The sequence below is a fragment of the Eriocheir sinensis genome, chromosome 1 (genome assembly GCF_024679095.1).
Source record: "Eriocheir sinensis breed Jianghai 21 chromosome 1, ASM2467909v1, whole genome shotgun sequence".
Classification (NCBI taxonomy): Eukaryota; Metazoa; Arthropoda; class Malacostraca; order Decapoda; family Varunidae; genus Eriocheir; species Eriocheir sinensis.
In genome coordinates, this window is record NC_066509.1 from 17,005,494 (window position 1) to 17,020,127 (window position 14,634).

At 40.8% G+C, this 14,634-nt stretch overlaps 1 protein-coding gene across 1 annotated transcript in view; it reads right to left on the reverse strand.

The window, feature by feature from the left end:
• Window positions 1-1,253: 1,253 nt before the first annotated feature.
• Window positions 1,254-14,634, reverse strand: part of LOC126995646 (beta-1,4-glucuronyltransferase 1-like) — a 30,784-nt gene continuing 17,403 nt past the window's right edge. The window contains exons 4-7 of the mRNA XM_050855390.1: window positions 7,966-8,187; window positions 7,077-7,604; window positions 2,504-2,677; window positions 1,254-2,094 (exon numbers count right to left, since the gene is read on the reverse strand). Of these exons, the coding sequence (XP_050711347.1) occupies window positions 1,900-2,094; window positions 2,504-2,677; window positions 7,077-7,604; window positions 7,966-8,187 (1,119 nt within the window). The 3' untranslated portion in view covers window positions 1,254-1,899. The remainder of the gene's footprint in view (window positions 2,095-2,503; window positions 2,678-7,076; window positions 7,605-7,965; window positions 8,188-14,634) is intronic.

A 14,634-nucleotide genomic window follows, 5' to 3' on the forward strand; every position in this document is an offset into this window, starting at 1 on the left:
GTCTATATTTCATTGAGTTTAAGTGAGCCTGTTCGCACATTCCGGAGGTTACTTCGGACACTGTTGAACCGGGGAAAAAAAATGGCAAAAATCTTGGGAAAGAACTTCCCACATTTGAGGTCAGTAGTAGCAGGGAAGTAAAAAAATGGTCAATAATTTTGTAAAAAAATGTTATTACAAAAAAACTATAAGATGTAGGGCACAGTTTTTTTCTTTTCTTTGGGGGGGGAAGCTTAATGATCACAGAATCACCACAAGAATTTTTTTATAATGGTAGGGCGACATTCAAGTGTGTTAGGGCTCTTTGAAGTGCACACTGACGCAGCTTCTATCGAGCGGTCGGTTGGAACGAAGCACTCCACTCTCGCAGGCGATGACGGGTGACGGTGCACTGGGGCTGGTGTCCGTGGTGCGTTCTTACCTCGACACGGCCTCACGCGGAAACCCACCCACCAGTCTGCTGACTTGTGGGTGAAGAGGGTTGGGAGTGAGCACGGGCGGGTAAATTATTACGAAATCTCAAAAACACATTGTGCTTGTTTTCAAAACAGAAACGTGTCTCAAGAACACAACATTATTTGAAAACTATAAAGCAAAAGACAAATTCTGACACTAAAATCATCTAGCTTGTTACAACTGGCTACGAATTATCAACAGGTCAACTTTTTACGTGATCAATTCTCACAGAAAGTACTTGGGTGCATTGCTAGCCCAATGTTGCCACTTCATGGGAAATGCAGACAAATTTGTTGGAGAAATTATCTTTTGTGTGTTTTTTTGTGAGAGAACATTTCAAGCAAGCAATTTCTGGGAATTTTTTGTGGGAATATTGAAAAAACATTGATTTTTTTGTGAGAAAATGTTATATTTTTGGAAGTGGAGGGGTTGAATCAGAGTTGGAGTTGGAGTTGCAACCTTAAAATTTCTTGCAGTATTGAAGTCAGATTTTTTGTAATCAGACTCCACACCCCTGGAATAAACTTCACCAAATTTTAGCAGAGGCTGAAGTTAACTAAACATTAATTTTGGTCAAATGTATGTAAACTATTTCAAAAGTTGATTGTACTTAACATAATTTCAATCCTAAAAGACTGTTATGATTAGAAAATTCAGCAGTGATTTAAAAGACTACATGGAAATATGAACTTCAGTGTTGAATGAAGAGCCAATAAGAGAAAAATAATTCTTAAAAAAGCATTAATCAAAGGTTTTAAAACTATGAAATAGATAAAGCATGATAATTATAATAACAATGCATTGATATAATTTATTATTGTCATGACATTAATTCACTTCTAATGAATAGCTTGTATAAATATAGAAAAAAAAATTGAGATGATACTAGTCACTATAAACACTGCCTTGGGAAAAAACAAAATACATATGGGCATGTCTTGTTACATACTTGAATTAGAAGAAAAAAAATATTTACATTGCATAAATCAAATTAAAGCTTGTGTCAAAATATCTTTTATCAGAATTAAAGCTTAACTTCAGGGAGTGTGGTACTCAAACTGAAGCAGCATATTACATCAATTGTTGGCAATTGTCAGTACTAAAATAGCAATGCAATGTAGCCTTGATTACTGGTTGGGCCAGATATCATTCAAATGCCACCTAAATCTTCAATAATATAATTATTCCTGCTTTTTATTGGTATAGTACTTTAACACTCCATTTCAGCTTTAATGGCTAGGGTTTGGTAATATGAACACTTATATATTCTTCATTTCACAATAAGTTTCTTAAAGTTGACATGTAACTTCAATAAATTTCACATTACTCAGTGAAATACAAAAGAATCCGATGTCTTTACAAATAGAAACACTGAAACCCCATGGACCACGCTGCCTATCATGGGGTGTTGAGGATAAGAGGATGTGAGCAAAGACTTGGACCTTAGTAACATCTCCGAGAGGACTCTGGATATTTTACTTTCAGTTCTGCCTTAAACTGGCGAAAGAGGATGCGATTCTTTTCTTGCTCCATGTCCTTTGTGCTGTGAAAGCTGCTTGCTGTTTTGAACCCTTCATGGACCACAAAGGCAGAGTCCAGCACCATAAACCTGTAGCCAGCTACATGCAGCTCACATACCTGGGGGAAAAGTAAACAGTAACTCATAACAAGAGGGGCTGTTTAGCTTTTATCCAAGAAATCTGACTGCTTCATATCATGTGACTAATCAAGCTTATTAAATACAGTCTGGCTTTTATTCACTAAGAAATAAAATTATAATTAATGAATAAAAGATGCTAAGTAATTTGAAATTCCAACAAACTTACTTTGTAGTTTTCATCATGTTTGACTTTCATGACCCAAAACAAGGCCAAATGCATTAAGTGCTTCCCTCTGTCCTGTATTTAACAATATTTTTGAAAAACTGGCAACCAAGTCAGCCGAGTCCTGAGTTCCTAGTCACAACCCAAACTTTGATTAATCTCTACATTGAGCATGACACTACAAGCACTCCATCAAACCTAACCCACCTAACTTTAACACCAACCTGACTGATTCTGTTGAAGCCATACTGTCTGAACCTCTCATCATACAGTGGGATCTTAGTGCTGGCAATGTAGAATGGTTCCCAGGGATCCTGCCACAGCACTTCATATACTGGTGTCACTTCTATCCCAACAGCAGCCTGAGTCTTCTCCCACTCTGGGTAGTCCGTAAATCTCTGCAACAATTTTTCACTATAGGCATTTGCAGCTTTCATATTAAGAGCTCTTATCATCTCAGTCTATCTAATCTTAGCTTCTTAAACTTGGCATCTGACTCTCTTTTTACATTCACAGCTCACAGACAAGAATTGGCACAATACTAATAACTCTGGTCGACACACTTCTTGCTGAGTAAGATTTAAATTTTCAGCTAATTTTGTGCTGCTGATTTAAAAAATGGCATCTGTTTCTGCCTATCACATAATTTTTTTCTATATGGCATGCCTCTGTATAATGATGTGTAGTGAAAATAAATTGCATGATCAAGATAGGTTACTAAAAAATATAGCTCAAAACCATGATTTGCTGGAACATCTGGAGTGCTTCATGTCTGGACAGTCTCTTAGAATACTCCAACAGTAGTCTGCCATCATGAGTGTGTCTTATGGGCCTTGATACCTCTCCTTCATAACCTTAATATCTAGAAGAAAACACTCTCCATACTCCGCACTCACATCACTGAGGTTAGCAGGAAATTTGTCACAATGGCTTTTAAGGGAAAAGGAAAATTAATCTTTATGCTCATGTTGCAGCCCATAAGATGAAAACTTCTAGCAGATATTCCACCAGATGTTTGTAATTTTTAACCGTGGTATTCCCTGAAAAAGTTTTCATGACAGCTACAAAGGATTTCCATGCTTTTTTCCCTATGCCAGTCACTGAGCTTAAGAAGTTTGGGTCTTCTATTAGCCCCAATACACCTACAGTACTGTTTTGATGTATATTTGTACCAAGTGCAGAAGTAACCTTGTGGTACCAAACAAAATGAGTGTGGTATGCAAGTACAAAGCTAATATGTGAATGTGCCTGGCCAAGCTGTAACTGTGGATCTTGACTTTTCGGACCCCACGTGGTGGCAACATTCTTGAGAAACAAAAAAATGCATGAACCATTAAATACAACCACCCATCTGTTACAAAGTCACACCCAGTAGCCAATCAATTGCAGAGTCCATTTCTCATGTAGAAGTAGGATGATATTGTTACCCCAGACCTTCCACGATCTTCCGTTTTCTAAGACCGATATTTTGATGCTTGTTGGAGATAACGGAGTCTCCTCCCTCAGATAGCAGTGATAAAGATTATAACTATGAGACAGATAGTTAGGAGTTATTAGAAGACTCTCCAGAAATGTATGACTCAGGTTGATTCTGTGAAACAGAGGTGGACAGTGAAAGTAGCAGATGGTGTTACCAGTGCTGACACACTGTCAGCAAGCGAGGAAGAGTGATTTTGTTGGATAACCTTGCATGAGGCACGGGTGAATGGGTGCAGAGGAACACTTTGTTTACATCACTGGGGAGCCACAGTAAAGAAGGGGTTAACTTTCTGAAGTGTGGTCCATCAAAACCATCAGTTTTTCTTTTGTCATAACTCAGGCTAGGAAAATTTGTGCCTGTATACATGAAACAGTCACTCTCAACATTAAGAGTTTGACACATTGTTTCATCAGACCTAGTTTGGTGTGAAGGGGAGGAAATATAATTATAATTTTCCATAAGTCAGGATTGTTCTGACTGGCCATATTTTCTGTACCCAGTACTGTCTTTAGTTTGGCTATCCCATAAACAAAGGAAACACAGATATGTTGTATATTCTCTTTGCTGACTGAGTAAAAAATTTACCATTAGTAAAAAGTTCACCACTAGGAAAGTATTAATTGTCTGCATTGAATACAAATTATGTAAAAATCACATACAATTTCTATCATAATTTAATTAAAGTCTGTCCAATGCAGACCCTCACTATAGAACAAAAATGACGTGATTGCCAAAAAACATAACATTTTTCAAATCAGCAACCTCAATGTTTTTACAGAGAGGCAGCTCACAGGCTAAAAGAAAGACAACAACAAAAAAGTCCGCTAAACGCAGCTCTGGCAAAAGAAAAAAAGAACGAGTGGCCAAAAGAGAGGTAAATTTCAGGTGGAGAGGCGTCCTGATACTCTCCTCTTGAAATAGTTCAAGTTGTGGGCAGGAGGAAATACAGATGAAGGAAGGCTGTTCTAGAGTTTACCAGCGAAAGGGATAAAAGAATTAAGATGCTGGTTAACTCTTGCATAAGGTATGTGGATAGAAGAGGGATGAGCTAGAGTAGAAAATTGTGTGCAGTGGGACAATGGGAGGAGGGGGAGGCATGCAGTTAGCAAATTCAGAAAAGCAGTCAGCATGAAAATTTTGATGAAAGATAGAAAGAGATGCAACACTGCGATTGAACTGAAGAAGTAGAAGACTGATTGTAGGAGAGGGGAAAAAGTTGATGAGACGAAGAGCCTTTGACTCCACTCTGTCCAGCAGAGCTGTGTGTGTGGATCCCCCCACACATGAAATGCATACTCCATACAAGGGCAGACAAGGCAGACAAGTATATGGAAAGCAAATTTGAGATGATACAGAACGCCATGCCTCGAGAAAGCTGATTTAGCGAGACAGGGGATATGAAGTTTCCAGTTGAGATTTTGAGTAAAGGATAGACTGAGAATGTTTGTTGTAGAAGAAGGTGACAGCTGTGTGTTGTCGAAGAATAGGGGATAGGTGTTTGGAAGATTGTGTTGAGTTGATAGGTGGAGAAATTGAGTTTTTGAGGCACTGAAGGACACCAAGTTCCTTCTGTTCCAATCAGAAATGATAGCAAGATCTGAGGTTAAGCGTTCTGTAGCGTCCAGCCAAGAATCATGTAATTCCTGTAGGGTGGGTCTTGTGTTGAAAGATATTGAGTAATGCAGAGTAGAGTCATCAGTGTAGGAGTGGAGAGGACAGTTTGTTTTGGAAAGATCATTAATGAACAACAAAAAGAGAGCGGGAGACAGAACAGAGCACTGTGGGACACCACTGTTAACCCGTCCACTGCGATTGGCACGGATTTCGCCTTCACTGGTAGCCTCATAACATATACTCCCAGGTCTTTCTCTGCCTTTGAGGTGGATAGTGGAGTGTTTCCCATGTGGTATTGGTATGCTGGATATCCCCTCCCAAGGTGCAGGACTACATTTTTCTTCATTGAATTGTAGTAGCCAATTTTTGTTCCATTCCTGTAGTTTGGTGAGGTCTTCTTGTAGGAAACCCACAGTCGAGGGGTTACAAGGTTTAGGGAAAGAACAGTGACTGTCTACCACGGCAGAGATAGAGCAGCCAGAATGGAAATTGGAGATAAAAGTACAGAGAGAGTGACAGAATCCGTAGGAGGGTAGTTTGGAAAGAAAAGATCTGTGCCAGACTGTCAAAAGCTTTCGAGATGTCTAAGGCAACAGCGAAAGTTTTACTGAAACAGCTAAGAGAGAATGACCGGGAGTCAGTTAAGAGGGCAAGAAGATCACTGGTAAAACACCCCTTGTGGAACCCGTACTGACGATCAGAAAAATCAGAAGCTGACAGATGCTGAAGAATTTTCTGGTTAAAGATTGATTCAAAAGCTTTAAAAAGACAAGAGAGTAAAGCTATAGGATGGTAGTTTGAGGGATTGGAATGGTCACCTTTCTTAAGCACAGGCTGTATGTAGGTGTGCATCCAGCAGGAAGAAATAGTGGCTGTTGAAAGGGAGAGACGAAAGAGTTTGACTAGGCAGGGTGTCTGCACGGAAGCACAGTTTTTAAGGATAATAGGAGGCACTCCATTGGTCCCATAATTAAGGCCAGAGAGAGGCATGGAAAACATTGCTTTTAAGTTACATTAAATTACTTTAAAGCAACTCTTAAACTTAAGCCAGTAGACTAAAAAGTTGAAATTCATAGTGTAAGCAATGGGGCTGAGTGATGAGCATTCACAAAGACCAAAGTTTGGGTCCTAACTCAACCAGCTAGCAATTTTTAACCATCACCAAGTGGTGAAAGATTACACTCACAAGCTGTCCAGATCATCAATCAACATTAACTTCGGGAACTTTAATCAATATGACTTGCCAAGTAAGTCATATCATGGCAGCCACTTTATATATCATTTGCTTGCACCCCTAATGGGTTGAAATCAACCACTAGGTGCCTCAAGATAGCCTACTGGTGGTATGAACTGCACATAAAATTAAATTACCAATCCCCTTTTCCTTTAAAAGTTCATTAACTTTGAATATGATGATAAGCTCTATTAAAATATAGACCAGTACTTGCACACTTTATGTCTTCATGTATAGCTTTGTGGCTCTTTTCACAGGTCATTCTTCCGCTATATTCTTAAGTGTTTTTTCTTAAACCTGACCCTACATCTAGCTCAGTGAAAGTATTTTCTTATGATGATGACACTGACAGACTACTATATTACACACCCATCCAGTGCTGGGTATGAAAGGATGGCAGTCACATTTATGATGATGATGATGATGATGATGATGATGATGATGACAGTGACATTGCAGCATCACACACCTGGCATTTTAAACACAACTCTTGATAAAATGGTCTGGCCATGCCACTCTTCTTCATGTCCAAGAGTTGCTGTTTATTTTCAGGGATGCCAGCCCCCTCCTTCACCTCGTAAGCTGGCAACACCCATACTGTCTTTTTCTCGCTTGAGTTTACCTCGAATAAACCTTTTTTCTTGGCAAATGACATGAAAGACTGGTGCAAGTTTGAACTTGGGGTCATGTCAATGTCTATGACTATCATGTGACTAGTAGTGGCTGCTTTATGGGCGATATTCCTTAGCAGATTATTTGGGTACTGCACGCCATTGAAGCTGTAGTTGTCTTGGTGTATGGTGGAGAAGATCTTGTGGCATGGGGTGGTGTCTGCAGTGGGGTTGATGTGTGGGGAGGTGGGCGAGTTGAGAGGAAACACCAAGCTGAAGGTGACATTTTCCTTCACATCAGGGTAACATTTCCTCAGCAAGTGGAATGTCTGAACTGCTGCCTGTACCTCTCCACTCAGCACAAACACGGCAATGGACAATGGTCCCTGGAAAGGCAGATCATAACTAACTTCGAGGACATTGCTTAAATTCATGGCATGTAAAAAAGCTAATTATCTAACAGAATATTTTTGAGGGGTTATGAAGGGTCCTTTTGAAATGCAACTGGCAGAAAAATTACTAATCCATAATTAGGTTTATATTTTCAAAAACTGTCTATTTACAACCTCTTTAATTTATGGCAGTAACAAACTACTGTTGAGGCTATTAACCTATCTTTATCTTTAATGGATCTTATTATTTTATATTTTTTTTTAGTTTCTAGTACAAACAAATATCCTATCCAGCTACATGCAACACCCATGGGGGATGTTTTTCCTTATTTGGAAAGCAGGCAATCCTACTGACCTGCCAGTGTACAGTGAGTGAGGGCAGCCTGTGGAGTCTGGCCAAGGAACATTGGGTGACGAGGGTGATGCCATACCGCCCTGCAGCCTCCCCTTGTTCTATGCCATCTGGTGATGCATCTGAGCCCTGCAGTACCCCCACAGACACACGGAACTCCCCAGAACTGTCTAGGACACTCCAATGAGCAATGCGGGAAAGGATCGCTTGGTGGTCATCTGAAACCTATTTTCAAAGAGGATAAAAATCACATAGGTACAGCATTATGCCAACAACTCTGCAGTTATAAATTCCTTGCATTCTGTACTTTATACACCTTGTTTATTATATTTATGTGTGTTTATATTATGTGAATTTAAAGTAGTCCTCAAAATTTATCAGAATTCTAAATGGCTGTTCATTACACTGCAGCGAAGTCCCTGTCTAGGGGACTAAGGGACGTGGTGTTCGTTCCAATTTCCATTTTGTGGAACACCAGTTTTGCCATACCAGCAGCTTACTGTATTTTTGGGATTGACTTATATGGCAAGTATAGGCCTAACCCATAATTTAGAGCAAATAATCTTGAGGTCGACTTGTATGCTGCACTTTACGGTAATCTCATCTCCTAGCCAATATGCATTTGGTGAAATACAAAAATGTAATATGTATAGACTGGAAAGTAATTATGTAATTCTGAATTATAAACACGCCTTTTTTCAAATGGTGCGGGTAGTGAAAGTCGGTTCAGCGGGAGGGGGTTAGCACGGTGGTGAGAAGGAGTGTCTGTAACAAAGGGGTTAATCCTGCTGACAGCACCACTGTTACATCTATCTCTAAGGCTGAACTCTTCACTCAAACTTTCTCTTAAAACTCCACTCTGGACAATTCATGGCATATTCCTCCTCCTCATCACCCCTCTGACTATACTATGCCTGTTACTAAGATTCTTAACAATGATGTTTTCTATGCCCTCTCTGGCCTCAATCCTCAAAAGGTTTATGGACCTGATGGAGTGCCTTCTATTGTCCTTAAAAACTGTGCTTCCATGCTGACACCCTGCCTGGTCAAACTCTTTCATCTTTGACTTTCAACATCTACCTTTTCTCCCTGCCGGAAGTACACCTACATACAACCTATGCCAAAGAAGAGTGACCGCTCTAATCCTTCAAACTACTGTCCAATAGCTTTACTTTCTTGTCTTTCTAAAGCTTTTGAAACAATCTTTAACAGGAAAGTTCTTAAGCATCTATCAACTTCTGACCTTTCTGATTGCTAGTATGAGCTCTGCAAGGGTCATTTTACTGCTAATCTTGCTTTCCTAACTGACTCCTGGTCATCCTCTCTAAGCTGTTTCAGTAAAAGTTTTGCTGTTGTCTTAGACATCTTGAAAGCATTTAACAGAGCCTGGCACAAACCTTTGCTTTACAAACTACCCCCCTACACCTTTTATCTGTACTTTTATCTCAAGTTTCCATTCTGGCCAGTCTATCTCTGCTGTGGTAGACAGTCACTGGTCTTCCCCTGAAACTATCAACAGTGGTGTCCTGCAGAACTCTGACCTATCTCGCACTCTCTTTCTGTTGTTCATTGATGATCTTTCCAAAACAAGCTGTCCTATCCACTCTTATGCTGATGTCTCTACTCTGCATTACTAAACATCTTTTGATAGAGGACCCACCCAGTAGGAACTACAGTAAACCCTCAGTACAACAGACCCGCTTACAACAGATTTTGGATATAACGGACAAGGTGAGAGGGTCAGAAATGCACAGGGACCAACCAAGAATTGTTTTTGAACCAACTGCACCTGGTAACTGCAATAGCATCTGCTAGCCACTTCGCCCTCCTGCCTTTATCTGCTGTCCTATCCTTCGGTTACTGTAGTCTTTCCAGCCACCTGATGAAATATTTTCCTCCTTGTGGTTCCCATTCAAATGAAGGACGTATATACACAACAAGAAAGTCTTATGCAAGACGTATATCTAATGGAAAAAAGCCAAGTGTATCTGAGTGTCAGTACTCACACACATACACACACACACACACACACAGAATTGCAACTAAAATGGCCCCAAAACTCTCGAATATGACGCATAAAGACAGATTGAAGGAGATGGACTTGACGACACTGGAACAAAGTATAATGCGCACTTCTTTCACTCAGAAAAAGCCAAAAAGTTACCTCTGTGCAGTATATGCTGAAGGTACAAATATTGATTGATTTATATAATGAATTGTGTAATGCAATAGAAAACGAAAGTGTGAATACCCAGAAGAGAGGAGAAAGACATGTGAAGCGATAAAACCATACAGGTCACAAGAAGAAGATGCGCCACACGTGGGAGCCCAGGCGCGGTGTGAACATGAAAAACAAGCCGCAACATCGTCGCGGTGTGCCAGTCACCAGTTTGCTGGGTACCTTGGCGATAATGGTTAACCCCTTCACTACGGCTGGCCCAAAACAGCGCCCCGCACCGTATCTGGGATTGCCGCTCACGCCAAATTTCAAATGTCGCTATTGGATATAACAAGTTTTCAGCCATAAACTCAACATAATCATCATGTATTATATATGAAAACATGCAGAATTAAATGGTGCACATAAAGAAACATAAATTAATTGATAATTTTGAGATGTAAGCATAAATATAGAGATAAAATAACACATATATTGGCTAAACCGAGCCAGGACGCAGTATGCGCGTCCTCAGATATGGTACTGGGCACGCAAGGACGCAGTATATGCGTCCTCGTGTTGAAGGGGTTAAAGTGGCTATTACATGGAAACAATTTGGCGGAGGAGGGGGCTGTCTGACGTGGCTGGCTCTGCTCAGTGCCCATGGGGTGGACTTGGGCGGGTTAGTCTGGAGCTGCTGTGCAGCAGCTCGATCAGCTGACATTTTCTGTGATACATGTTTGAAAGAACGGATATCCGTGGATGACAAAAGTGTTTAATGTAAACGCATTTTTGCTTCTCATTGTAAAAATAACTATATTCAAACTTAATATGATTGACAGAAATTAATCAACATCTATTTCTAATTGAAAGTAGGTATACAGTCCCTGAAAGTCAAGATCAAGACCAAGATTACCCATCAAACATAGCATCCCTGTGTGATTAGTTTCCTCAGAAGCTCGGCGAAAGTTACCGCCTGCATACTGCGCAGTGAGTGAATCTACCAATCAACCCTTTTGTTTACCATTTCAAAGTCACAGGTCCTAGGGGTAGGAGCACTGTAATTCTTCAAGCAACAGTGGAACACTTTGAACACAGAGAAGGGCACAAACCAACATACGGTATCATAGTCATAATTGTAAGTAAAGTGGCCAAATGTAATACTGCATATACATTAAGTTCAGGGAAAATGTTGAGTTTTTAATTTCTTTTTTAATGTCTTGCCAAATTATGGGTGTGTCTTATATGGGGTGAAATATGGTATGTACATTTCATGCTGTTTTGCTAGTCTGAAATTTGGTCCATATTTAGCTATTTCTCGGCCACTCATAGCCTCAAGTTAACTGAACTAGAAATATTGTATTCCTTGCTAAATCAGCTTCTCAAGGAGAGGTGTTCTGTATCATCTCCCAGATGCTATCTATATACAGCACCGTCCCAAGTTTCGCACTTACTTCGTTCCGAAGGTATAGCGCTAAACTCGAGGACCACAAAACTTGGGGTATTGAAAACACTGAAAAAGCGCTTATTGGTTCTGACCCATGGAGAAACTAAGTTTTTTTTCAACTTTACTTCCTTGTTATCTCAAAATACGTACCTTGGTAAACGGAAGAAAATGAGAAGTGAGAATGGGTTGTTTTGAAGCCATAATTGCCTTATGATTGGCTGGCAGTTCTGAAAACACGCTTGTGATTTGCTGGGATTTGCGTCACACACAGCAAAGGTCGGTTGCCCATAAGCAAAGAAGTCGCCCTGTATCCACATGGTGTCTTCTGCTAAAGTAAGGGCTGTCGCGGCTTGTGCAGCCATTACCCAAGTTATAGACATGTTGCTGCAGTTAAATGGAAGGAAGAAGCGGTTGTGGGCATGATTATGGCTTCAGAGACGGGAGGACAGGAGTGTTTACCCAAACCTCATCAGAGAACTGGGTAAATTTCCAAAACGTCACCCGTGGGACACTGTTGGACGAACCTATTTTTTCTGGTAGTTTTCGGTGTGTTATGAAATAAACTGCTAACTGTTTCTAACGTAAATCATTAAATCACTAATATAATGATTGACTTTTCTAAGCCTGATGTACATGCACTCGCCGCCGCCGCAGCAAAATAGCTCGCAGAGAGGTTCAACTTGCTTACTGTTTCTATACAGTCAAACCTCGGTTTACGAGTGCCTTAGTTTACGACTGTTTTGATTTAAAAGCAAAAAAAATCCCCCCAAAATTCTTTGGTTTATAAGCGGCGACTTGGTATATGAGCATCCTGTTTGTACACCTTTTTTTTCTCGCCACCTCAAGGGTGGGGACACGGGCTATATGTAGGCTGTTGGAGTCATGCATACGTCCCTCCAAGGAGGGACCACAGACCCTTGCCGGGTGACAGCTCACGAAGGGGAGGGGAGGATGCCGATAGACCGACTATCGGCTGACGTCAGCCTAGCCGACCAAGTCGGTCTTTCAACGAGGACTGGCGTGTCTCTTTGTACATGTCGAAGACGTGAGCGTGGGTTCCCTTTGTTCGCCGCAAGACGAGAGTACTGAAAGCGGAAAATAGTGGGAACAGAGTCTCAGTTAGGGTTGCCACCGTGAGCTAAAAAAAATAAGGAACGCAACATCCCATTCTCCAATATAGAACGAATCAATATTTTAAGGAAAAGGTGACAACCCTAAAATTTCTCTAGCCTGCCATGACTGATAGCCGCTACTGGTGAAGGCAGGAGGAAGGGGGAGGGATGTTATGATGCGTATTTTACACGTATTTCATGAAGACCCTTGACAAACATAATTTCATGGACTGGTTTTGTGGTTCACCGAAAAATGCACTCACTACAGTTTTTAAAATACTGAATTTTATCTGCTTAACCATTCAAACAGCCAAATAGGGAACAAATGGCGTTCTGTATTTGAAGGAAACAGTGGCAAGTAGGCAACCCTAGTTTCAGTCCACGTTGTAAACTTGAAGAGATAACATCCGTGCACTCGTGTTCATGCATTTGTGCTTTGGTGTGCAATCTTAAGTGTTTTCAGCACTAGTGTGCATTCTTTGTGCTTTAAGAATGTCCCCAAGAAAGATGGTTAAAAGGGAGGGTGCTGCAAAGAAAAAACAGGAACAGCGGATACTATGCTTGCATCAGGAACGGGGTGCGAGCCTTGGCAGCTTGTATGCCCTCTTGGACGTGACCGACTCCCGTCCACCCTCCATCTCAGATGATATGTCGACTTATCTTCACGTTGGTGGTCGAGCGTAGTTCCAGTGCCTTGAGAATAGGGAAACTGCGGCTTCTAAACCATGGTGCGAAGCCTAAACTTTGGGCGTAATTAGTGTTTGCGGGAGTCTCCGAAACAACCGTAACACATTGATTTGTTTTACATAACCGTATTTTGCAGCATATAACGCGCACCTTTTTCAATCAAAAAATGCCAGAAAATTATCCTTGCACAGTATACGCTGAAGGTACAAAGTTTGATTTTTTTTCCAGTCTGCTTTTTTCAGCCGTAATTTTGAAGTTTGCGTGGGGTTTTATGGGTCAGCGTGACTCCTAGGCTGACACACAACTTCTCTGTGCCATTTTCAGTGTTTCCATGACCATAACAATGTCAGGAGAGATTTTTGTATTTTCCACATCTGAATCCACGCCCAAGTGTCCACAGCCAGTGACCTTGACTCCTTATAAGAATCCTCTTGCTCCCAAAAGAATTCCCAGTGTATGTTCAATTGGGAGAGAGTTGAAAGTTACTTTTTCAAGCTTTGAAAGCGGTGTTAGTGGTGAAGACAGTGACATCAACAACATTGAACTCAAACCCCTCGTGTTATCAGGAAGGCTGAGCCCCGTTATTGTGGAACCTTAGTTTGGTGGCCATCCTGTAGATCAATCTCATTACAGTGATCGTGGAAGTGATACTCAGGCCCCTGAGGATGCATCCCACCACCCTTCAGGGTTATCAAGTTGAGAACATGAGGGTAATGAAGGGGGTTTGTAACGGGGTCAAGTGCGTGGAGGGGGAGGGCGGCTGCCAACCACAAGCTATGCAGCGCTGTGAACAGGCTTGCTCTGACCTAAAAGTTATTGTGCTTCATCACATCATCACGGAAAAATCACATGATGTAGAGACTTCGGGTTTGAGGCAGACTGAAGAAGAAGGATGGATTAAGCGAATGCTTATAAATTTAGAGCTACTGGCTTAGGTAGAGCTGTGAAATTAATAATGGAAAGTGACCAATTTTCGGGAGAGCGTCAGAACATTGCCGTACGAAGAGAACCCATTTAACGGTACACCCCCTCTGTTTAGGGGTTAACAAAAATTTTGGGAATTTGTACATCATCAGTGTTGCTTAACCGTACATATTTCTGAGCATTTTAAGCACTGAATACTTTTTTCAAACATGGTTGTCTTAAAGTTTAGGGTGCGCAGTATACACCGGAGTGCATTATACGCCACAAAATATGGTATCTATCATTGCTATTTGTTAGTAAAATTACTATAATTCTGGATAAAATAACATGTAAAATAATTTTTA